The sequence below is a fragment of the Dermatophagoides farinae genome, chromosome 7 (genome assembly GCF_024713945.1).
Source record: "Dermatophagoides farinae isolate YC_2012a chromosome 7, ASM2471394v1, whole genome shotgun sequence".
Classification (NCBI taxonomy): Eukaryota; Metazoa; Arthropoda; class Arachnida; order Sarcoptiformes; family Pyroglyphidae; genus Dermatophagoides; species Dermatophagoides farinae.
In genome coordinates, this window is record NC_134683.1 from 4,347,070 (window position 1) to 4,369,383 (window position 22,314).

A 22,314-nucleotide genomic window follows, 5' to 3' on the forward strand; every position below is an offset into this window, starting at 1 on the left:
AAAAGAAAGGCGTGGGTCGAAATAGGTATACTATTTTTATCCACTCTCAAATTCTGACTCAGTGTTTGGATCGTCAAATTCTGGTCAATTGAATTTGTTGCAATAATTTGCCCTTTTGTTCCTTTGATCATGTCTTCATCTACGTCGACCAATAGCGGTGGTAATAATCTTGGTCGATCTGCTGAAACAAGCACGACTACCGAAACCTATCATTCGAGTCTAGGACAAGTGAATATTACATCGTTTGATTCGATGCAAGAGATAGCCATCCATGATTCAAATTCATCACCAGGACAACAATCGATAGCTTCCGCCCGACATCATCATCATCATCATCGACCTGCTACATTACCATTGACACCGCCATTATCCGGTTCAAATGATATGATTCAATCGTCGGCTATCATAACAGCAGCCAATTCATGTGGTTCGAACAAACATACTCCAATGGATGCCTTGAAAGAATGGTCAATGTCCACCTATAAATGTACAAAACAATTGATCAATGAAAAACTTGGAAAATGCTCACGAACGGTCGATGCCGATCTTGAAATCGAGATCGAAAAATTACGTGAAACTCAACATAAATATGAAAATATATTGAAATTGTCACGTGACATGTCCAACCAATATCAGACTATCATTGCCACACAGAATTCCATGTATGAACATCTGAATGAATTGGCCTTAAGAGAAACCAAATCACCCACCATTATGAATGACGATAGTGAACGAAGTTTGATGAATAATCTTAGCCATGATTTTAAACAGAATGCCGAAATGATGAAAAGCATAGCCAGAAATGGCGATAAATTGCTCATGGCATTACGATTTTTCATATCGAATCTTACCACTTTAGTGTACAAGACAATTGAAGATACTATTGTTACAATCAGAGCATTTGAAGCGGCCCGACTTGAATACGATGCCGAACGTAATTGTCTAAATGGACTTATGTGTACATCACATGCATCTGCTGGATCATCGGGCACCACCACCGCCACCACCACGACTTCAACGACTACTAATTTAAGTTCGGAAAAAATGCATCAGGTTCGAGCCAGATATGAAAGGCTCAAAGAAGATGTAGCAATTAAAATGAAATTCTTGGATGAAAACAAAGCCAAAGTAATGCATAAACAATTGGTTCTGTTTCATAATGCATTCGCTGCATTTGCATCGGGCAATGCAGCTGCTTTGGATTCAACACTTAAACAATTCAGCATTAGACCACAGCCTAGTTCATTTCTGGAAAAATGACCATTGGCTATCGACCGTTTTTTTCACCAGTATCCGATTCATCTAGTCAACCATGAATGGATCTTTGTGATACATTGTATTTGTATTGGCCATTGATTTTTGGGCTTTGCTTTTAATCAACCAACCAGCTAATCATCATCATCATCATCGGTATTATTATCATTCATTGCCACCACAATAATTTTCATTCCATGCATGTGTTTGTGTGTATCATGTATCTGTATGTGTGGGCCCAACAACACTTTCTTTGTACAAAACATACATTTATAGTCACATCTTATATAATCGACCCGGTTCACAATTAATTAATTATTAATCAATATATTTAAATACTTTAAATTTTGAAAAAATAAAATTGCAATTTATCATTTTATGACATGAGTACTGCTATAGCATATAGTGTAGCTATATATAACATTTCCTCTCATCCACTTCCACGGCCGTATTGAATTATTATTAAGTGTCCAATACGATGATGATAGATGATGAGAATGTGAATAATCATTCGGCCACAGTTTTTTTTTCTTTCTATAGACAATTCTATAACATCATCATCTCTATAGTAAGAAATGTGCGCGCACCAAAATCTGCTTTTATTCGGTCCTGTGATTCGGGAAAGACCAAAAAAAAAAAAAAAAAAAATTGAAGAAACAAGAATAATCGAGCAGCAAAAGAGCAGAAATTAGATTATTGCTGTAAACAAATCAATACAAATTCGATTCACAAAATCATGGATTTACCTGGTGAATTAGGATTATCATCATTATTTGGCCATACATTTGGCAACAACAACAACAACAACAATAGTTCATTGGAATTGTTGTTGGAAAATCCATTGTTATTGGATTATTGCCGTCGACAACAACAATATCCTAATATTGGTGATGGTGTGGTGGTGTTGGTGGTGGTGATGGTGGATCAACCGGTTCACTACCAGCTACACCAACACAAAGTCGTTCAACCAACGAATTAATATTGTTCGTATTCATTATCCTCTATTGTTTGGTATTTTTGGTCGGTTTTTTCGGCAATTCATTGGTCATCTATGTGGTGTTGAGATTCTCAAAAATGCAAACAGTGACCAATATGTACATATTTAATCTGGCTATTGCCGATGAAATGTTTCTGATTGGTTTGGTATTTTTGATTACAACATTTTTCGTTAAATATTGGATGTTTGGTCGTATCCTGTGTAAAATCTATATGACATTCACATCGATCAATCAATTCACCAGTAGCCTTCTATTAACGGTAATGAGTGCTGATCGTTATGTTGCTGTTTGCCATCCAATAGATGCACCACGTTTTCGAACATCTTTTATTGCCAAATTTGTTTGTTTAACCGTTTGGACGGTAAGTGTTTTTATTTTTTTTTTGTTTTGATTTTTTTTTGATAATTATGATAATGACCGATAGATATCAGCACTATTAATGGTACCAATATTTATGTATGGAAATACAATGGAATCGGAAACCACGGTCACCTGTAATATAATATGGCCAGAAAGTGATCAAATGAAAGGAGCACGTACATTTACATTGTATTCATTCTTTCTGGGATTTTTCATACCATTTGTATTGATATTTTTATTCTACATTTTGGTCATTTGTCGTTTACGACATGTTGGACCGAAGAAAAAATCAAAAGAAAAAAAGAAATCACATCGTAAAGTAACCTATTTAGTATTGACAGTTATATCTGTGTACGTACTTTGTTGTTTACCATATTGGATTGGACAATTCTACATTACATTCATTGCATCTGGCCATAGTCAATTTGCATTCATTTTTAATCTATTGGCCGGATGTCTTACTTATGCTAATTCGGGTATGTGTGTGTGATTTGTTTCAATTGCCATTTTGTGTTTAATAATGATGATCTCTTCATTTTTTTTTCACTGTAAAGCGGCAAATCCAATTCTATACGGTAAGTGTGTTGTGTGTGTGTGTGTTTAAATAGTCGCTTATTAAACATTCGATAACATTATTTTTATTCCTGTTTACGTTTTTTTTTTAGCATTCTTAAGTGAAAACTTTAAAAAAAGTTTTTCCAAAGCATTTACCTGTGCATCCGGTAACGATGTAAATGCTCAATTAAATCTAGAAAATAGCCAAATAACAACAAATCGATATAATCATCATTATCATCATAATCAACAACAACAACAACGGCGACGTATAACAACAACAACAACGACAACAACAACAACAACATCAACAACAGTGGCTACTACATTGAGCAGTCCAGCTATAATTACATCGAATGATAAGGAAAAAGATTTGATTGAAAATAATTTGTCCAGTGTTGGTGAATGAATGAATGAGCAATGACAATTTAAATATAAATAAAATTTGTTTCAATTGATCAACTCGTTTCGATTGATGTCATTGAGCATCTGATTATTTATAATCAGTAATGTAAAAAAAAACAACAAATATGTGATGTAATAAACACAGAGATAGGATAGATCAACAGTATTGTAATATAGCAGCAGCAGCAGCAATGTAAATGAAGCGACAGAATCGAGAATATTTTTGGTGATGGTGTGGGCACCATACACACACACACACACATCATTTTGGATCCAGAGTTCCAACTCATCAGTTTGGCGCAACAGCAGGCCAACCAATCTATCTAGTTAGCTAGCTAGTCAGCCATTTAGATAGATAGATTGAAGCCACGTATCGTGTTTCATCAACATTTATTCATTTTTTTTTGTTTTTGATTCGAAAATTTTTTTTTTCATTATTGAAGATTTCAGAAAAAAAACAACGATTTAAACAAAACAAAGGAAAAAAAATCGTTGAATGTTGTTATTTCAAGTTAGTGTTAATAGTAGTCTTGACGACTGATCCGAATGTTGACCAGCGATAATGAAGAATCCAATGGTTCGATATCTACATCAACAACATCATATACATCTAGTGGTCATGATAAATCTTCCGCAATCGAATTGAATATCAATGATTCTGGTTCTGGACAACAACAACAAAAACAAAGAAGAAAAAGAAAAAGACGACGACAACGATCATCACGAATTTCTTCATGTTCTTCTAACAATCATCATAACGATCGAATCATCAAACGGAAATGTTCGACTTCAATGTTATCGACTAATAATAATAGTAATGAAAGAAAAATGGTAAAAATGATTTGTTCCTATATATATAGACATTAATAGTTAACTAATATTTTTTTTTTTAAATTCAAAAAAAAAAACAAAAAAACAGAATTCATCAACAAGAAACCAGACAAGCAGTGCTCGTGATCGAAACTTACGACGTTTAGAGAGTAATGAACGTGAACGGATACGAATGCATAGCTTGAATGATGCATTTCAAAGTCTTCGTGAGGTAATACCGCACATTAGTAAGGAACGAAAATTGTCCAAAATTGAAACATTGACTTTGGCCAAAAATTATATAGTTGCTTTAACTGATTATATAATGCGATCATCATCATCACCATCATCATGTCATGAACAACAATTAACGGAAATTGCCAATAATCTAAGATTTCGTAAAAGTAATCGTAAAACAAAAACTTGACCATTACCACTCATTGTTATGTACAGGATATACACATACATAGACAAACACACATTACCTATTTTTGACCAAATAGATTTTTTTTTATATAGATAAAAAAAAGTAGACAAACCCATGTACATTTCATTTGACACACACACACACACACATACCTTTGTTGGAACGTTATTTATTTGATTAATAAATCCATTATATTCATTGCAACAATAATGATGTTCAAGGTATTCGTCGAACAGATGTACAACCCGGACAAACATGTGATATATCGTGTATGATAACATCACATTCTACACAGAATATCTGCTGACATAAATTACACAAGGTTGCTGATTTGCCATTCAATCGTTTTAGGCAGCCAAAACATCGGCTGCCTTGAGAATCGGAGGCAATAGTTTCGCTGAATGGCTCAACAGGAAACAGGTGGTGATAGCTTCGTGCCAGATGTGATGATGATAATAAGGTTAGTCCACAAATTTTACATTCGACAGGAAGATCACAATACTTGGAGTTGCATTGGCGACAAAAGTAGCCAGATACTGTTAGTTTAGGTTCATCACCATCGTCTAGATGACAAACACAGATTGATGGCACAGTGTTCATTTCGTATTTGGGAAAACCAATCTTCATCAGTGTTGATTCTGTATACGTAGATGGTAATGGATTCAGATATTGGAAGAGCAAATCTTTGAGATGAGTTTCATCCGTTGCTACATTGTAAACACCGTTTGTTTTTTGTGTCAAATTTGTACAGACATAAACTTCGGCAGCCAAACCAATAACCGAACATCGAATACGATCTTTAGCAAGCAAATCGATTGTTTTATGAATATCAGAAGGATCGCAACTGGTAAGACTACCCATTATGAAAAGAATCTCTTTACTTGTATGTGGTGGCATATATCGTAGCATAGCATGTGCTATTTGTAATGCATTCTGCATCGATGTTTCTCCGTTGCAGCTGGCATTCATTTTCAATGAATTTAATGCTTCAAGATGTGTTTTAATATTTCCGCCTAATTCGGATATCTTTTCGGCACGTTTATTTTTGGTGCTAATAAAACATAACTGACTGATTGGATTCTGATCAACAAAATCTTGAACGAATTTTTCCAACAATCGAACACAACAAATAAGACGATTAGGTTTCAAATCGATTTGATTCATAGCGGACGACATGTCAATAATGATGGCCAAATGTCGCATCTGTTGTAATTGATAATTAATTTAAAAATAAAAAATTTTAGTCCATTGCTCACTTACCAGGCCAAGACGAATGTTTTTCTTGTTCAATGTACGTTTACGAATCGCTTTGTAAAGCATTTCATCCACCGAACCTTGAATTCGACCTTGATCATCTTCTTTGATGATCTCCCAGGTTTTTTCATATTCGGTTTCCCAACGATACGATTTACCATCTTCATCGTCCATTGTTTAATGTTCGATTTGATTAACTCAATTTACCACTTGACAGATTCGAGAACGAAAAAAAATGTGACAGCTGCATTCATTCGCGGCCATTCATATAGTCCATGTCGATGTTTTTTTTAACTGTTTGATTAGTCTTGAATTTCATTCAAATGATATCATTGTAAGATATAAATCGATATATACAAACGATGCATATGGATGTACCCAATTCATTTACTGTGATTATATAAATCATATTTGGTATGGCCATGATGCTTAGATATTCATCAATCTTTAGACAATCGTTTCGATGGATCGGGCAACCAATACGATGTAAATCATCTGCAAACACGGGTATTCAATGTGAACAACGAGATCAGGTATATTGGATCCGTTTGGATAGGACCAAACAATATAATGCCATATCGTTGGAACTGTATGCTCAGTTGACAAAAATATTGCAACAAGTAGCCAAAAATGATCATATCAAATTAGCTATTGTAACAGGAAATGGACCATACTTTTCCAGTGGTAATGATTTGAGTAAGTATTGCTTCTTATCACTTCAAAGTATACCAAATAAATGATAATAATGAATAGCCAATTTTTCGAGGACGGACATGGAACGAATCAAACTGACAGAATACATGGTTGACTTATGTAGGCAATTTGTTGGAACGGTCATTGATTTTCCTAAGCCTTTGATTGGAGCAATCAATGGTCCAGCATTTGGAATAATGTTCACCATTCTTGGCCTATTCGATTGTTTGATAGCCACCGATCGAACGTATTTCATTAGCCCATTTAGTTCACTTGCAATTTCACCTGAAGGATGTTCAACGTTTACATTTCCAAGAATATTCGGTCCATCTCTTGCTTCCGAATTGCTTTACTTTAATCGTCGTCTTGAAGTGGCCGAAGCACATCGTCTTGGATTCGTATCTCGAATCATTCCAAATGATCAATGGAATGATCATATAGAACAATGGATTTATGGCCAACAAGGATTAGTGAAAACATGTTATGCAAATTCAATGATGAATGCGAAATCTTTGGTACGAAACCAACAGATTCGTAATGAACTTCATCAAACGAATCGAAGAGAATGTGAATTACTTTTTAAACATTTTCTTTCCGATGAATGTACTGCTCGATTGGAAAGTTTTTTTTCAAGAAAAAAATAAAAAATTCATTCGAAAATGAAACAATCGTAATTTTTTTTCCATATCGATAGTTAGTCGTCCTCATGTATCGAATGAAAAAAAGAGGCGGGCCAACAGTTTTTAGCGGGTTAAAATACGCGCCAATAAATGTGTGCACATTTGCATTTGTGTGCGTGATGCGAGTGAATAAGCGTTTTTTAAAGTTTAAAATTCATCTTTTAAAGACTTTTAATTTTCATCAACAAAAGAAAAAAAACAATGACACGATTATCACCATCAAAACGATCTCATCTAAAAATGTCTCATCCATCAAATGGTGGACAACAGCATCCAAATATGGAGCCAATTTCGAATGCAAAAACAATGCTTAGCTCATCGAATGTTGATCGAATCATTGGCCGAGATGATGAATATAAAAAAATCATGGAAATCATTGATCAAGGATTGGCATCAAAACAATCGTTGACCATATACATTTCAGGTCCAGCTGGTACTGGTAAAACGTTGACAACAACCACCGTTATCGATGAATTATCACGTAAATGGAAAAATTCATTCAAATTCATATCAATGAATTGTATGTCATCATTCCAGAATGCCAACGATTTCTATGCTTCAATAGTCGCTCATTTTGAACGACGACCAAAACGATTGGCCACGTCGATCAATACCGTGGCCACCGCCAATGCATCTAATCAATGTTTAGAAGAGCTAAAAGCGATCCTCATTGGTCGAAAATCAATGACCGTATTGCTTATGGATGAGATTGATCAATTACAAACGAAAAATCAAAATGTTTTAAACAGCATCTTTAGGCTACCATTACAGCTATCCGATCGTGTCATTTTGGTCGGCATTGCTAATGCATTGGATTTTACCGCTAAAACAATGTCCTGGTTACGTGCTGGCAGCCAATGTAATTTTCACGAAATTCGATTTTTGCCTTATCGAAAAGAACAGATTGTCAAAATCATTGAAAATCGATTGCAAATGTTTCAGAATGAAAACAAACCACTGATTGATCGTGCTGCTATTGAATTCTGTGCCCGTAAAATTGCTTCCTTTAGTGGTGATATTCGCAAAGCATTGGATGTTTGTCGACGTGCCATCGAACTTATTGATAATGATTCACAAAGTCACAAAGTTAGCAGGCCAAAAAAGATGATTCCATTTCGTGCACGAGAAAATACGATGATGACCAACAATGAACCGGTGACCATACGTCTTATGATGGACGTTCTCAACAAAGTTTACGGCAATGCCATCGATAAAATTGATTCAAATTCTCGAAGCTTCTTGCCATCTGATCAGCAGGTCGTTTTAAGCGTATTCTTGGTGTTGCTCAAAACACGTTCTTTACGTGAAATACGATTGTCAGAATTTCGTGAAACACTCATCAAAATCTGTCGTCGTCGAGGCATAAGCGTGGAAGGCAAATCTGAATCCGACATATTGAATATGTGTCAATATCTAAGCGATTATGGTTATGTGACAGTAAATGCAGCACGACGTATTGAAAAATCGACCGGCAGTCCATTTGCAAAACGAACACCATCAAAAAATCATCATAGTACTGACACACATTCAACGACTTTATCATTGATAATCGATCCATCTGAAGCCGAACAATTGATCACTGTATTTCATCGTTCGATCGTTGATGATGCATTTAGCTTTGTATAATTATCAATGCACAACCTAACCAATCTGTTTGTTGATATTGGTATCATCATATCGATTTTACATTGAATAACTTATCATTCTTACACACACACACAGTATACTGACTTGTCATCATCATATATTGTTTATAAACAAACACAAAGTTCAATTCACTTTTTACATCAAGATTCATATTCATAATATTTGAGTACACATTGTTCATTTATTGTTGATTAATAAATTATAAATTAATTCATTTCAATTAAATTTAGATTCTCTTTACGACCGAAATTTTCTAATTGTTTTTTTTAATTATTATTCGTTTGTTGTGAATGAGTGTGGTGAGTGTGTTGAAAGTAAACATAATATAAACATATGGCTAAACAATTTGATTTACTCATATTTGGTGCTACTGGATTCACTGGACGTTTTGTTGTCGAACGTTTAGTACAAACAATCGAACATTATGGTCTCAATGATTCATTTCGTTGGGCAGTTGCCGCCCGTAATGTTGTTCAATTACGTCGATATCTTCATGAAATCGAACAATATACTGGCATCAAATTTGTTCATAAATTGGACATTTTTGAAACGGATATTGAACGTGAACAATCGCTGCGTAATGTGTTTGCTCGTAGTAAACTTGTCATGAATTGTGTTGGTCCATATAGTCTGTTGGGTGAACCGGTTATCAAAGCCTGTCTGGATACTGGTAAGAAAATTCTGGTGACAAGTACAAATGATTCAAATGAATGTTTGAATGTTTTTTCCAGACGCTCATTACATGGATCTAAGCGGTGAACCTTTATTCCTGGAACAGATGCATCTTCGTTATGATCGTATCGCACGTGAACGGCAACTATGTGCCGTCGGTTCCTGTGGCTTTGATTCGATTCCATCCGATATTGGTATTTCGTATTTGAAGCAAAAATTTCCAGGCCGTCTAAATCATGCTGAACATTATCTACAGCTACATACGGATGGCCGTAAATTTAACTATGCTACATGGAGAGCACTTGTAGAAGGATTCAAGTACCGAAATCAACTTCGATCAATGCGTGAACAATTGTTTAGCCAATATAAACCATTTTCATGGCCAGTCCAATTAAAACGACGAATTTTTCGACGACACGATCAATTTGGTTATTGTATTCCATTTCCTGGTAGTGATCGATCAGTGGTCATTCGTAGCCAAATGCAACGTTACAGTGAACGTGGAGAACTTCCAGCTCAATGTGAGGTTTATTTTTCACTAAACAATCCGATCGATATTTTGAAATTGGTAGCAATGAATTATAATCTTCAGCTGCTCAGTCGATTTGAAAAAGGTGAACAACTGTTGCTTCAATATTCAAGTCTGATGTCGTTTGGTACATTCGAACGTAACGTACTACCCGATCGTCAGGCGCTCGAAACAAATCGATTTAAATTCACATTGATTGGATATGGATGGCCAAATGGCATTTCCACTTTAACCTCTGACAATATGACTCAGACCAGTGCAGTGACCATATCTGGTGGAGATTTAGCCTATATAGATACGGCTAAAATTGCCGTTCAAACAGCATTAGCATTACTTGATAAGCTAAAACGAAACGATAATGTACATTATGGAGTAATAACACCAGCTGTAGCATTTGAACCAGATGAAATTGTACCACGATTACGTAATGAAGATATCAAGATTGAATTTATTACCAAATTATGAAAAAGTCATTACATTTAGCCTTCATTCCGTTGTGTGTAATACATAGGTCAGTGTGTGTGTGTGTGTGTGTGTGTGTGCTGCGTTTCATTAAATAAAATCATTGTTATTGTCTAAAGAGAATAAATCATACATCGATGATAAGTCAAGTTGTTTTGTCCTCGATATATACAGTCAGAGGTAAAACGTTTTTGTTTCTCTTTCTCTCTCATCATCATCAATAATAAATCACTGGTCAAATCGAATCGATAAAAAAATGCAACTAAAGGTGAAAAAAGGGAAAGGAAATGCCTAGCAAGAGAGAGGTGTATTTTTGTGTGTATGTGTATGTGTGTGGTGATTGGATCACATTGCAAACGGATTATTTGGTGATGACAATGTAAAGGCAGACGATTGGCCATTATTTGAATTTCCCCATACAGAATTCTGTTGGCTACTACTGTGTAACGAAGATGACAATTGCGGCAATTGTGGATACAATGGTAACGTCGTAAAATTGTTGCTGGTTTGATGGAACGACGATGAAGAAAAGGGCACAGTAGTATTGACTGATGATGATGGTGATGACGATATGAGAATTGGTGCCGATCCAATCAACATTCCACTGCCTTGTGTTTGTGCTCGTAATTCGTTAATGGTTGGCTGGGATGGTTTATTAGCCTGGAACGGATTCATTACTGGTTGTGGAACGGCCGATGCAAATGGATTGTTGTTCGGTGATGTAGCTACAACGATACAAACATGATAAACAAAAAAATAGCAACAAGATTCTTTTACTTACAACTTTGCAATTTGCTACTGCTAACCAATGCGTCTAAATTTACCAGATTCGAATTTGGACCAAGAAAACTTTCTGGTGTACGACGAATTGGAGTTGTTGTCGATGTCTTTACTGGTTCAGGCAATCCTGTGCATATCAAAAATAAATAAATAAAGTTATCATGTGAAACAAGTGATACAATAGCAGCATTACCATCAAATGATTTTTTGTCCAATGTGGCTGATGAAGATGGGGAATTCCAGGGATCATTCCTTGCAACATTCGGACCAATAGCAGTAGTATTCAATGACCATGGATCATTGGAAGCAATAACCGGAGCCTGTGATGAAGATGTTGTCGACCATGGATCATCGAAAGCCAAACTATTCGATTTCAAGTTATCAAAATCCATGGAATTAGAACCAGTAGGCTGTACTGTAGACCAAGGATCATTCTGTTGATGATTTGTTACCACCCTATGACTTTTGCTATTTATCGGTGGAGAAGGCAACAACGAACCGGCTGATGTGGATGACTGTGATATAGGCGCTGTGGCTGGTGTTGATGTCGAAGACCATGGATCATTGACACGGCTGCTGGTGCTTGGGCCAGCCAGACTGAGCAGTTCATCGACAGCTGATTGATGAGAAGTTTCGCCAACATCGCCAGATTTAAGTCGATTCTTCTCGCTTTCTTCTAACGCCAATTTTAGACGAAGATCATCGTTTTTACGTAAACGTTCTTCTTGTTCGGCTTCCTCTTTACTCATGGCTAACGCCAATTCAAGTTGAAGTTTTTCTTCACCTGCAGTCTGAGGTCGTGCTGATTCCAATTCAGAATTCAAAGCACGTGACGATGTTTCGTTATGCGATAATGATTCTGGATAACTAGTTGAAGCACGAAAAGCTTGTTCACCATTATCACTACGTTCACCCATATAAGACATGGATTGAGAGAATCGTTCTTTTGCTTTAAGGGCACGTGATCTTTCTACTTTTAATTTTTCCTCATCTTTAAGCAGATTAACAAGCAATTTACTTTTTTCACGAATACTTTGACCTTGGTCTTTATTGTCTTCCATGTACTGGAAATCCTTGAGAGTTTGTATGGCGAATAAATTATCTCGACATTGTTGGGCCACTTTTTCTGAACCAGTTTTAATCAAATATTCCAACAACACCAATGCTTTATAAACATGACGCCAATTTTTACCATGATCATTCAATCGTTTCCAAATAATTTGCATAATCTCTGAAAATGCTACAACATTATAGGTAAGATCAGCGATTTCGGCCATCAACGTTGCCGATGGACCCCATGGTTCATTCGATGTTGCTTTTCGTACTTTGACTTGTGCATCGGAATAATTTTTCACCACATTGATCACGTTACGGCGTAGCTCCTGCACATTCAACATGTTAGCCATTTTTATAGAGATTAAACTATAAAATCAAGAAAAAAAAGGTTAAAGGTGAAAGTCAAAAAAAAAAAAAAAAAAAAAACATGAATACCGTTACTACTCACTATTTGTGATTGTTTTCGTTTCAGAATCAAAATCGGAATGTGTATGCATATAATAATGATGATGATGATTAAAAAAGATGTTCACTTGTTGTTGTTGGAACAGTTGTTTGATTATCGTCTGGCTATCGTTGATTCATCCACAAGAAGCTGGTTTGTCCATTAAAAAAAAAAGATACGTTCGGTGGATTTTTTACGATTGTCTCAGTGATGATGATGATGATGATACGTTTGAATGTAAAAGTTATTGTTCGATGTTGTGGATACACACACACAACAGGATCGCCTTGTTGCCGTTATTATTTTTTTTTTTTATTATCGTTGTCGTCGACGTCGATGTCGTTGTTGTTGTTTTCGATGAATTCAAGAGTTATTTAGTCAGAGACACATATAATTGCAAGACACAATGGTAACCACGTAAACTCAACTCAAAAAAAAAAAAAAAAATTATTTTCTGTCCGTCTGAGGTAGTGGTCGAATAGATTCGATCAGTGGTTCTCAACTTGTAATTGATGGATATTGATTTCTAAAAAAAAAAAAATATCCCCAATTCAGTGGTCACCAAAAAAAAAATGCTGATAATTGATTGGAAAGATGAATAACCGTTATGTAACTGCGTTTTTTTTTTGTTTTATTCAGAAAAGAATTTGAAAAAAAATTAATGTTTGTGACTTTTTTTTGTTTTGTTTGAGAATCACTGTTGTTCAATATAAATAACTGACTGCAGTTTTGCTTTCCTTGCAATTGACTGCTGTTCTACATATATATATGCGTCATCAAATAATAATATAAAATGAATGAGAATGACTCTTATCATCATCATCATTCATTAAAATGTTGAAAGGAGAAAGAGGAAAGGGGACAGTTAGTTAATTATCATTTTCACACGCACACACACGGGAAAAGGATTCTTAATGATCCATGTTGTTGTTGTTGTTGGATCGACTGTTGAAGTCAATAACAACAAATGATAATGACGAATGAGGTGTTAGACACAAACGAACGAAAAAAAAAATCAACAAATTGGCTCTGGATCAAAATGCGACGTGCTTATCAATATTAATTACCAGAATGGCCATGACTTCATGTTAATGATGGCGATGTTGGTCTTGGTGAAAAAAAAGTCGACAGTCGCTAGATCATCTCATCATTATGTATGCATATGATGAATTGCAAACGGTAATGATGATGACGATAATGATGAAAAGCGGCCAAGTCATGCTTACTTGATTGTGATAGCAACAAGTTATAACCTTGATAGTTGATGCATAGACACCATGATTTTTTATTATTATGGTGATGATGATAATTATTTCCGATCCAAAGTTCATCAATCGATCGAAAATAATTATTTACGAACGTTCTTTGTGAATGGTCTATTATATGAATGAATCCAGATCGATTTTGATTGAATCAAAAATATTGTATTGTCATGTTGACACAATAATGGGCATCGAAAACGTTAAACATGTGCTACTTGTTTTATCGGGTAAAGGTGGTGTCGGTAAAAGTACCGTTTCTTGTCAATTAGCATTATCGCTACAACATCGTGGCTATAAAGTTGGTATACTTGATATTGACATTTGTGGACCAAGTACGCCTCGTATGTTGGGTTTGCTTGGTGAAAATGTCACCCAAGGTTCGAATGGGTAAGTGTGGTCAATTTACATTATTGTACGATAATTCATCGATCAATATTTCGTAGATGGATCCCGATAAAATATGAAAAACATGATCGACCTGTATTGAGTGTTATGTCGATCGGATTCTTATTGAATGATCAGGATGCGGCTGTCATATGGCGAGGACCACGTAAAACGGCAATGATTCGCCAATTTCTTACCGATGTTGATTGGGCTGAATTAGATTTTTTAATTGTTGATTCTCCACCTGGAACTTCTGATGAACATATCAGTGTTGTGGAATGTTTAAACAATTTGCCAACCAAATGCCAAACAAATGCTATACTAGTGACCACACCACAATCGGTGGCCGTCGGTGATGTACGTCGTGAAATAACATTTTGCCATAAAGGAAATGTACCAATTCTTGGTCTAATTGAAAATATGAGCGGATATGTATGCCAACATTGTTCGGTAAGTGTTGCTGATTATTATTATCATCATACATTCATCATCACTTACAATGTCAACTTTGACTATACACAGGAATGCAGTCCAATTTTTTCACAAGGTGGTGGCCAAACATTAGCAGAATATGCTCAATTAGATCTTCTTGTAACGATACCTATTGAGACTGGTCTAGCAGAATGTTGTGATGAAGGCAGTGATTTTATTGAAAAATATCCCGAATCTGAAACTTTTAAACGATTTTCTGAATTAAGCAATAAAATCTGTAATAAACTATGCATACAGAGTTGAACAAATAAAAAAAAAGTTTATCATTTATTCAAATTCAAATTTTTCAAATAATAAAAATAAGGGTAATTATTATGGATTGCCAACATTTGAATATCTATATTGTGTGTGTATGTGTGTGTAAACGATTGTTGTTGTTGTTGTTGTTGATTGTTTTTGTTATATAATAATCGATAAATTTATAAATTGTAAAAAAAATGTAATTTGCATGCACATAATTATCTCTATAGAATAATAATTTTTTTTTGTTTTGTTTTGTTTGAATTTTTTATATATATCACAGCTTTTGTATTAAAACAGCTGAAGCACCACCACCTCCATTACAAATGGCAGCAATACCCAATTCTTCGGGATTAAGATGATGTGCTAAAATGTTAACAATACGTGCACCGGAACATCTGTGAAAATTAATATTTTAGAAATGATGTATGATTTATTGATGATGAATAATAAAAAAAAACATACCCAAGTGGATGACCCATACTGACGGCACCACCATTAGGATTAACTTTCGTTGGTTCAAGACCAAGTTTTTTAATATTAGCCAAACCTACAGTACTGAATGCTTCATTCAATTCCCAATGTGCAATTTGTGATTTTGAAACGCCAGTTTTTTTAAGTAATTTTTCAATAGCATAAGCTGGAGCAATACCAAAATCTTTTGGTTCGATTGCAGCATCAGCCAAGCCAATCACTTTTGCCATTGGTGTATAACCATATTTAGATAATGCCGTTTCGGACATTAATATACAGGCAGCAGCACCATCATTCAATGAACTTGCATTTGCAGCGGTTATTGTACCATCTTTTCGAAATACAGGATTAAGATATGGTATTTTATCAAAGTTAACTTTTCCAATCTCTTCATCATCGGTAATGGTTACATCGGGTTTTCCTTTACGTCCTGGTATAACGACTGGTACAATCTCTTTTGAATGTATACCATTATCACGGGCTTTTGCCGCACGTTGATATGATTGTCTTGCAAAATCATCAGTCTCTTCACGGGTAATATTGAATGTTTGTGCAAGATTTTCCGTACATAAACCCATATGTATTTGATCATAGGCATCGGTAAGGCCATCACGAACAACGCCATCCACAAGATTGACACCACCGTATGGTGTATTACCTATTGGAATTTCGCAAAAAGAGATATGAAAATGTTAGATTAGATAAAGAAATTTTTGTTTTACGTACTACAAGTATTTGCTAATGTAAGGAAAAAAAGAAAAAAAAAGAGAGAGAGAAGATGGACAAGAGTAAAAATAGCATCCAAACAAAAATTTGGGTCATCAACCTAACCTAAATGGATTGGACACTCTTCTTCAGGCACTGTTTGTAAAATTATTAACATCATTAGGTTCAATGAAATTTCACGACTCAATCAAATTAAACAAAAAAAAAAATGAAACAAATGAAAATCTAGGTTAATCAGAAACATACCTCTTGAAAGATAATATGGAACATTCGACATGCTTTCCATACCACCAGTAATGATAATATCATTATCACCAAGCATAATACTTTGTGTACCAAACATTAACGCTTTCATACCGGATGCACAGACCTTATTCACTGTTGTACAAGGGGCCGATTGTGTAATACCAGCACCAAGTGATGCTTGACGTGCTGGTGCTTGTCCAACATTTGCTTGCAATACATTTCCCATAATAACTTCATCGACATCATTACCGGATAGACCAATATCTTCTAAACATGCACGAATAGCAATCGAACCAAGCTGTGTGGCCGATACCGATGAAAGTGAACCTTGAAACGAACCTAATGGTGTACGTTTAGCCGAAACAATATAGACTTCCTAAACAAAAAATTTATCAAATTTTAAATTTAAAAAAAAAATTAAATAAAAGAATCAAACCTTTTTAGCTGGCGACATGGCTGATGAATCGAGTTGAATTTAAAAAAAAATCCAAAATGAACTATTTATTTATAAGGCAAAAAAAACCAAACAAACGATGATTGAAAAATATGAAGAAAAATAAAAACAACAAACAGCAACAGCAACAATAACAAAAACAAAAAACGAAATGAACAAAATGAAAATCAAGTTTGAAATGGTTAACAATTTCAAACAACAACGATGGGCAAAATTTAAATCCACCTTTGATGATGATGATGATGGTGAGAAAAAAAAACCAAATATACACACACACACACAGTGAATACACTTTTCTCTTTGATCTCTTTTTTTGTGGTTCGTGGATGATGATGATGATGATGTCGATAAGTAAAAATTCAATGTTTGTTAAACAACAACAACAACAACAAAACTAAGAAAAAAAAGAGACGTTGATTGATTTATGGAAAGTTTTTTTTGAGATTGAAACAACAACAACAAAAAAAAGAGAAGAGTAGAGTAAATAAATAGGTTGTTGTGGTCAACATTTGATGTTTAACAACCTATTCGATTTTGAAATTTTATAATTCCAATATATATCGATCATATTCTTTCATTTTTCGTTGATTTTTTTTTCAATCTATGGTTGTTATCTTTTTTCTTGTTACCATGGATGTCATATGCTTCTTTATTGAAATGGAATTTATATTTCATTAAAAATGTTTGAATCAACGCAATCGATAGCAACCAGTTGCGGACAACTTTTCAATGTTTGAATGTTTTTTTTTTAAATAAATTTCTCTTTCCTTGTTATGATTAAGGTTGTTGATATGATAATAAATAAATATAAATGATGATGATGATGATGATTACGTCATCGTCAATAGTGGTGATTCATTGATCAAGAAAAAAAAATGTTCGAATGATGCGGTTATGATTTGAGAAAACACAGCGTTTGTGTATATGATACAAATGCGGTTGTTTATTATTATTTTTTTTGTTCTATAGATAACAATAAAATAAATTATTATATAAGCATCATCAAGAAAAAAAAATTGTTGTTGTTTTACTGAAATCAGAAACAAGAAAAACTTACCTCGATCAAATATTCCCGATGATGATGAACGCGGAATCAGAATATAGTTCTTTGATTACAGGGATGTAAATATATGATGATGATGGTGATGAGTGAGAATAAAATTCATTCACAGTTAGAGGACCATTTATCGGGCAAAGAACCGAATAAAAATATGTGTACTACTTACATTGCATTGAAGAGAAAAAAAATGGAAAAAAAAACACGCGCACTAAAATCGAATGATATCAGACACACACACACACACACACACGCCACATTGGTGTTGAAAAAGTATTCTTTTTTTTATCGTTACCATTTTTTATATATCAGAAACATTCATTGAACTACATGTATTACAATTGTGTTTGATAAACACACACACACACACACATGTACAAACAAATCGTATGATTTTTTTTTTTTTTTTTTTGATCTTCAATAAAATATGTTTGGCGGTGCCATATGAGGATATAAAAAAAACTTTAAAGTTGATGATGATGATGATAATGCGTATGGAAGACCAGAATATATTATATTTATATTTTTTGTTGTTGATGGCGGAAATCAACGATCAGATGTTATGATAATCGTCGGCGATCATATAATCGTAATAATCGATTAAAATTGATTGATTTGAATAGATTTTTATGTTGATTTTTTGTACAGATTAATTTTTCATCGGATAGGAATTTTACTGATTCATCATCATCATTATTCGTAGCTAGAATTTGATTTCGTATGATTGTTTCTTCTCGATTTGTGGTACGAATTTGTTCACGAATGATTTGTATTTGTTCACCAATTATTCGATAGAATCGATCATTATCGTCATCGGCCACATTGTTGTTGTTGTTCAAAGATTTTCGATAATTTTGTATGGCCACTATTTTCTCTAGTGTGGATACAAGTTCGGATCGTTTACGACCAATTTCATTCAATAATGGTTCAACTTGTTTTCTATTCAATTCATTTAGTTCATATTGTTGTTTTCGATGATCATATTCATTGCGGATTTTTTCATAAAATTTACCAACTTGTTCATTTGATTCAGTTATCATTAGATTCGTTAAATGTTTAGCTTGTTTACGGTTAGCACGACGACGAATCAATTTCATTCGACGTCTTTGATTTGATTTTCTTGGCTTTGATTGTTTATCATCGGCTGTGGATGTTTCCATTGTATTAATTTCGAATACGATTTTATCATTCGAATCTAGAAAAAAAAATTAAAAAAAAATTCTACACTATTTTCACCTATACAGTAGCACACACATTAGTCGAAATATCTTTCGAATCTTCATGTGTTCTTCATGAATTCATGTGATTCAGGATTTGTTTTTTTTTAAATTTCATTTTCAAAAAAAAAAAAATGCTGGCCACATCATTTCTACGAAATTGTTCCCGATATTATCATGGAATGTCCACCATCAGAATTTCTAGATTATCTGGGCCACAAATTCTACAATTTCATAATACATCGCAACAACAACAACAACAGGTAACAATCAAAAAACAATTTTCAATAAATCATCATCATTTTATTTGATTTTCATTCATAAATAAATTAGGAAGAATCATTTGTAAACAATACATTCACTGGCTATATACCAATAAATCAATTAGATATTAGTTATTGTACTAGTTCTGGACCCGGTGGTCAAAATGTTAATCGAAATTATACAAAAGTAACGATGAAATTACATCTACCAACAGCTAAATGGATACCAGATGATATTAAAAATCGTATCACAGAATTGGTATGTTTATTTCATTTTAAAAAATTGAAATCTTTCTCTGATTATAAATTGAACAAAAACAACAATTTCAATTTTTATAGCATAAAAATTCCATCAATAAAGATGGATATTGGCTCGTACGATCAGATAAAACAAGACAACAATTATTAAATGTAGCTGATTGTATGGATAAACTACGCTGCTATTTGGCCGAAGCGGCTAAACCGCCTAAATTGGAACCATCATTTGAAACGCTGGAAAAACAACGTCAAGATCGTGAACGTGCTGCTATACGACGTTTAGAGATGAAAAAACAACGATCCATTTTTAAGGCACAAAAACGAATGGAATTTTGATCGTTATTTCTTTAGTAAATTTTTCTTGTCACTTGGATTTATTTTCAATTCGGGTAATGATTGATTCATGTAGGCAAACAATGCTGTTGCCGGTCCTACAACATCACTATCGGCTGTTTCAATTTCTTCATTCAAACTTTTCAATATATTGGATACTGCATTATATTTGAGATCATTTTCTTCATTGTCATCATCATCATCATCTGAATCTAATTCTTTTGGAGCTCGTTCAAAACTATTTGCCAAAATTGTTTGTGCTAATTCACTATCCATTTTGGCAATATAGGCTTCCATTTCTGGTAGTTTATTGGAATCATCATCATCATCGTCTGTATCGGTGTCATCATTTTCAGATTTATCTGAATAATCTTCAGATTCCAATATAGCCATTTTTTCCATAAATTCAACAAATTCTTTTTCATTAAATTCTTTGATTAAATCAAACGATTTTGTTGATTTTGATTCATTAGCAGCTTTCGGTTGCAGTGGTGATGGTGGAGGCGGCTCAACACCATCTAGGCCAGCATTTTGATTTTGAAAAAATTTCATCAATGTTTCAGGAATATTTTTGACAATTTCTTCCTTTGTTGCTGATGATGATGATGATGATGGTTGTTTTTGTTGATTAAATTTCACACTTAATAAACGATCAAATTGTTCTTCATCGATATTTAGCCAACTATCATCATCATCTTCGGATGGTAATGATTTTTGTTCCTATTGTATAAAAATTTGCTGGTCAATTCATCGGTCAAAGTGATCGTAAGAAATTCATGTACACGTTTTGCTGCCGAAGCAAAATTTTTTTCAAAATTTTCACTATCCAGTGATGATTTCATATGTTGATAATTTTTCAGTAAAATTTCGAAACCAGCAATAATTTTAGCTCCATTCTGATGAATTCGATCTTCATTCGATAATGATGACAACAACAATTTACGGACATCAGTTACATCTTGTGATACTAATTGAGCATAAAGGCAACGATTAAATCGAACATTCGTAATGATTGTTGCTGTTTGATTATCCGAAGAATAGAACTGATGTGTTCCAATGATTTTCACATCATCTGGTGTACGATAATAGAATGCACGAACAGCAGCGGCGATAAGTTCAGGATGATGATCAAGTAGAATGGCCAATGATATAGGCAACAAACAACGTGCATTATGATGTAATTTATCCAGATTATGGGAAAAAATTTTAATTCGATTTCGGATACATTGCTGTATGGATTCATTACATTCGGTCTTGTTCGGATTCGATCGAATGAAATCGATACAATCCAGTGAAAATTTATTCAAAGCATTTGAATCTTTTTTCACATATTTAGATGAAACTAGATGAATATTTCCACGGTGAATAAAAACACGATCAATTGTACGATGTGGTTCTTGTGCCCATCCAGGTAGATGTTCAGCCGATTCAATTAGAAGAAATTCACCATCTTCATCTTGTATACGAACGAAAAGATTTTCATCAAATTCGGTTAATGTTTTCAATAAAAATACAATGAACCATTCATCTTCAATATTTTCACCATAATTACATTGACCAAATAGATATTGTTGATCGATGATATTTTGATGATCAAAAGATTTTTTTTGCTGTTTCAAATGAAAACATTCATTATGCCAGATATAGCCATTAAGATAGACGGCAAGATGTTCAAAATAATGATCAATTATTGAATAATAATCTGGTGAACATGATTTACGATAAAGATGATAATGAACGGTATTTGTTTGTGGATAATTCATTGCAAAAAAATTGAAATTCTCAAAAAAAAAATTCTTCAATCAAATCACCAACATTCATTCATTTAGGTGTAATCATCAAGGTGGAAATAGTTGAAATTCAAAAAAAAAAAAAAATTTC

At 34.0% G+C, this 22,314-nt stretch overlaps 12 protein-coding genes across 14 annotated transcripts; 8 read left to right on the forward strand and 4 right to left on the reverse strand.

Moving 5' to 3' along the window:
* The first annotated feature begins 10 nt into the window (after positions 1–10).
* Positions 11–1,631, forward strand: Arfip (ADP ribosylation factor interacting protein arfaptin). Its single transcript, XM_047060131.2, has one exon. It carries the CDS (start codon positions 130–132, stop codon positions 1,258–1,260), a length of 1,131 nt encoding a protein of 376 aa, XP_046916087.1. The 5' UTR covers positions 11–129; the 3' UTR covers positions 1,261–1,631.
* Positions 1,632–1,879: 248 nt separating this feature from the next.
* On the forward strand, positions 1,880–3,627 carry LOC124496606 (somatostatin receptor type 5-like). Its single transcript, XM_075733007.1, has 5 exons — positions 1,880–2,138; positions 2,180–2,613; positions 2,677–3,088; positions 3,167–3,187; positions 3,278–3,627. The coding sequence occupies exons 1-5, from the start codon at positions 1,991–1,993 to the stop codon at positions 3,574–3,576; spliced, it is 1,314 nt and encodes a 437-aa protein (XP_075589122.1). The 5' UTR covers positions 1,880–1,990; the 3' UTR covers positions 3,577–3,627.
* Positions 3,628–3,654: 27 nt separating this feature from the next.
* Positions 3,655–5,019, forward strand: LOC124496605 (uncharacterized). The gene is made up of 2 exons (XM_047060145.2): positions 3,655–4,403; positions 4,492–5,019. The coding sequence occupies exons 1-2, from the start codon at positions 4,119–4,121 to the stop codon at positions 4,807–4,809; spliced, it is 603 nt and encodes a 200-aa protein (XP_046916101.2). The 5' UTR covers positions 3,655–4,118; the 3' UTR covers positions 4,810–5,019.
* Ssl1 (general transcription factor IIH subunit 2 Ssl1) lies at positions 4,963–6,302 on the reverse strand. The gene is made up of 2 exons (XM_075733010.1): positions 6,070–6,302; positions 4,963–6,012 (listed from the first exon to the last, which is right to left on the reverse strand). The coding sequence occupies exons 1-2, from the start codon at positions 6,235–6,237 to the stop codon at positions 5,026–5,028; spliced, it is 1,155 nt and encodes a 384-aa protein (XP_075589125.1). The 5' UTR covers positions 6,238–6,302; the 3' UTR covers positions 4,963–5,025.
* Positions 6,303–6,456: 154 nt separating this feature from the next.
* LOC124496607 (enoyl-CoA delta isomerase 2) lies at positions 6,457–7,421 on the forward strand. Its single transcript, XM_075733011.1, has 2 exons — positions 6,457–6,759; positions 6,817–7,421. The coding sequence occupies exons 1-2, from the start codon at positions 6,480–6,482 to the stop codon at positions 7,398–7,400; spliced, it is 864 nt and encodes a 287-aa protein (XP_075589126.1). The 5' UTR covers positions 6,457–6,479; the 3' UTR covers positions 7,401–7,421.
* A 79-nt stretch (positions 7,422–7,500) lies between these two features.
* On the forward strand, positions 7,501–9,332 carry LOC124496588 (cell division control protein 6 homolog). The gene has a single exon (XM_047060125.2). It carries the CDS (start codon positions 7,638–7,640, stop codon positions 9,060–9,062), a length of 1,425 nt encoding a protein of 474 aa, XP_046916081.2. The 5' UTR covers positions 7,501–7,637; the 3' UTR covers positions 9,063–9,332.
* On the forward strand, positions 9,239–10,887 carry LOC124496589 (saccharopine dehydrogenase-like oxidoreductase). The gene is made up of 2 exons (XM_047060126.2): positions 9,239–9,753; positions 9,815–10,887. Exons 1-2 carry the CDS (start codon positions 9,417–9,419, stop codon positions 10,747–10,749), a joined length of 1,272 nt encoding a protein of 423 aa, XP_046916082.2. The 5' UTR covers positions 9,239–9,416; the 3' UTR covers positions 10,750–10,887.
* Positions 10,713–13,719, reverse strand: lqf (epsin homolog lqf). 2 transcript variants are annotated; one of them, XM_047060121.2, is made up of 4 exons: positions 13,031–13,719; positions 11,720–12,948; positions 11,528–11,653; positions 10,713–11,471 (listed from the first exon to the last, which is right to left on the reverse strand). In XM_047060121.2, exons 2-4 carry the CDS (start codon positions 12,930–12,932, stop codon positions 11,092–11,094), a joined length of 1,719 nt encoding a protein of 572 aa, XP_046916077.2. In that variant the 5' UTR covers positions 12,933–12,948; positions 13,031–13,719; the 3' UTR covers positions 10,713–11,091. The 2 variants fall into 2 exon arrangements, with proteins under 2 accessions (XP_046916077.2, XP_046916078.2); XM_047060122.2 differs by having other exon boundaries at positions 13,018–13,430.
* Positions 13,720–13,869: 150 nt separating this feature from the next.
* Nubp2 (NUBP iron-sulfur cluster assembly factor 2) lies at positions 13,870–18,270 on the forward strand. Its single transcript, XM_047060135.2, has 3 exons — positions 13,870–14,676; positions 14,733–15,123; positions 15,196–18,270. Exons 1-3 carry the CDS (start codon positions 14,399–14,401, stop codon positions 15,406–15,408), a joined length of 882 nt encoding a protein of 293 aa, XP_046916091.1. The 5' UTR covers positions 13,870–14,398; the 3' UTR covers positions 15,409–18,270.
* On the reverse strand, positions 15,405–18,636 carry LOC124496590 (acetyl-CoA acetyltransferase A, mitochondrial). 2 transcript variants are annotated; one of them, XM_075733008.1, is made up of 6 exons: positions 18,363–18,607; positions 17,531–18,268; positions 17,288–17,348; positions 16,852–17,227; positions 15,871–16,537; positions 15,405–15,803 (listed from the first exon to the last, which is right to left on the reverse strand). In XM_075733008.1, the coding sequence occupies exons 3-6, from the start codon at positions 17,303–17,305 to the stop codon at positions 15,683–15,685; spliced, it is 1,182 nt and encodes a 393-aa protein (XP_075589123.1). In that variant the 5' UTR covers positions 17,306–17,348; positions 17,531–18,268; positions 18,363–18,607; the 3' UTR covers positions 15,405–15,682. The 2 variants fall into 2 exon arrangements, with proteins under 2 accessions (XP_075589123.1, XP_075589124.1); XM_075733009.1 differs by lacking the exon at positions 17,531–18,268 and having other exon boundaries at positions 18,525–18,636.
* A 983-nt stretch (positions 18,637–19,619) lies between these two features.
* LOC124496757 (large ribosomal subunit protein mL62) lies at positions 19,620–20,473 on the forward strand. Its single transcript, XM_075733012.1, has 3 exons — positions 19,620–19,842; positions 19,913–20,101; positions 20,182–20,473. The coding sequence occupies exons 1-3, from the start codon at positions 19,714–19,716 to the stop codon at positions 20,434–20,436; spliced, it is 573 nt and encodes a 190-aa protein (XP_075589127.1). The 5' UTR covers positions 19,620–19,713; the 3' UTR covers positions 20,437–20,473.
* ecd (ecdysoneless cell cycle regulator) lies at positions 20,094–22,227 on the reverse strand. The gene is given in 2 exon segments (XM_047060120.2): positions 20,094–21,156; positions 21,159–22,227. Coding segments are annotated over 2 exon segments (1,755 nt in total). The 5' UTR covers positions 22,197–22,227; the 3' UTR covers positions 20,094–20,439.
* Between the last annotated feature and the right edge of the window lie 87 nt (positions 22,228–22,314).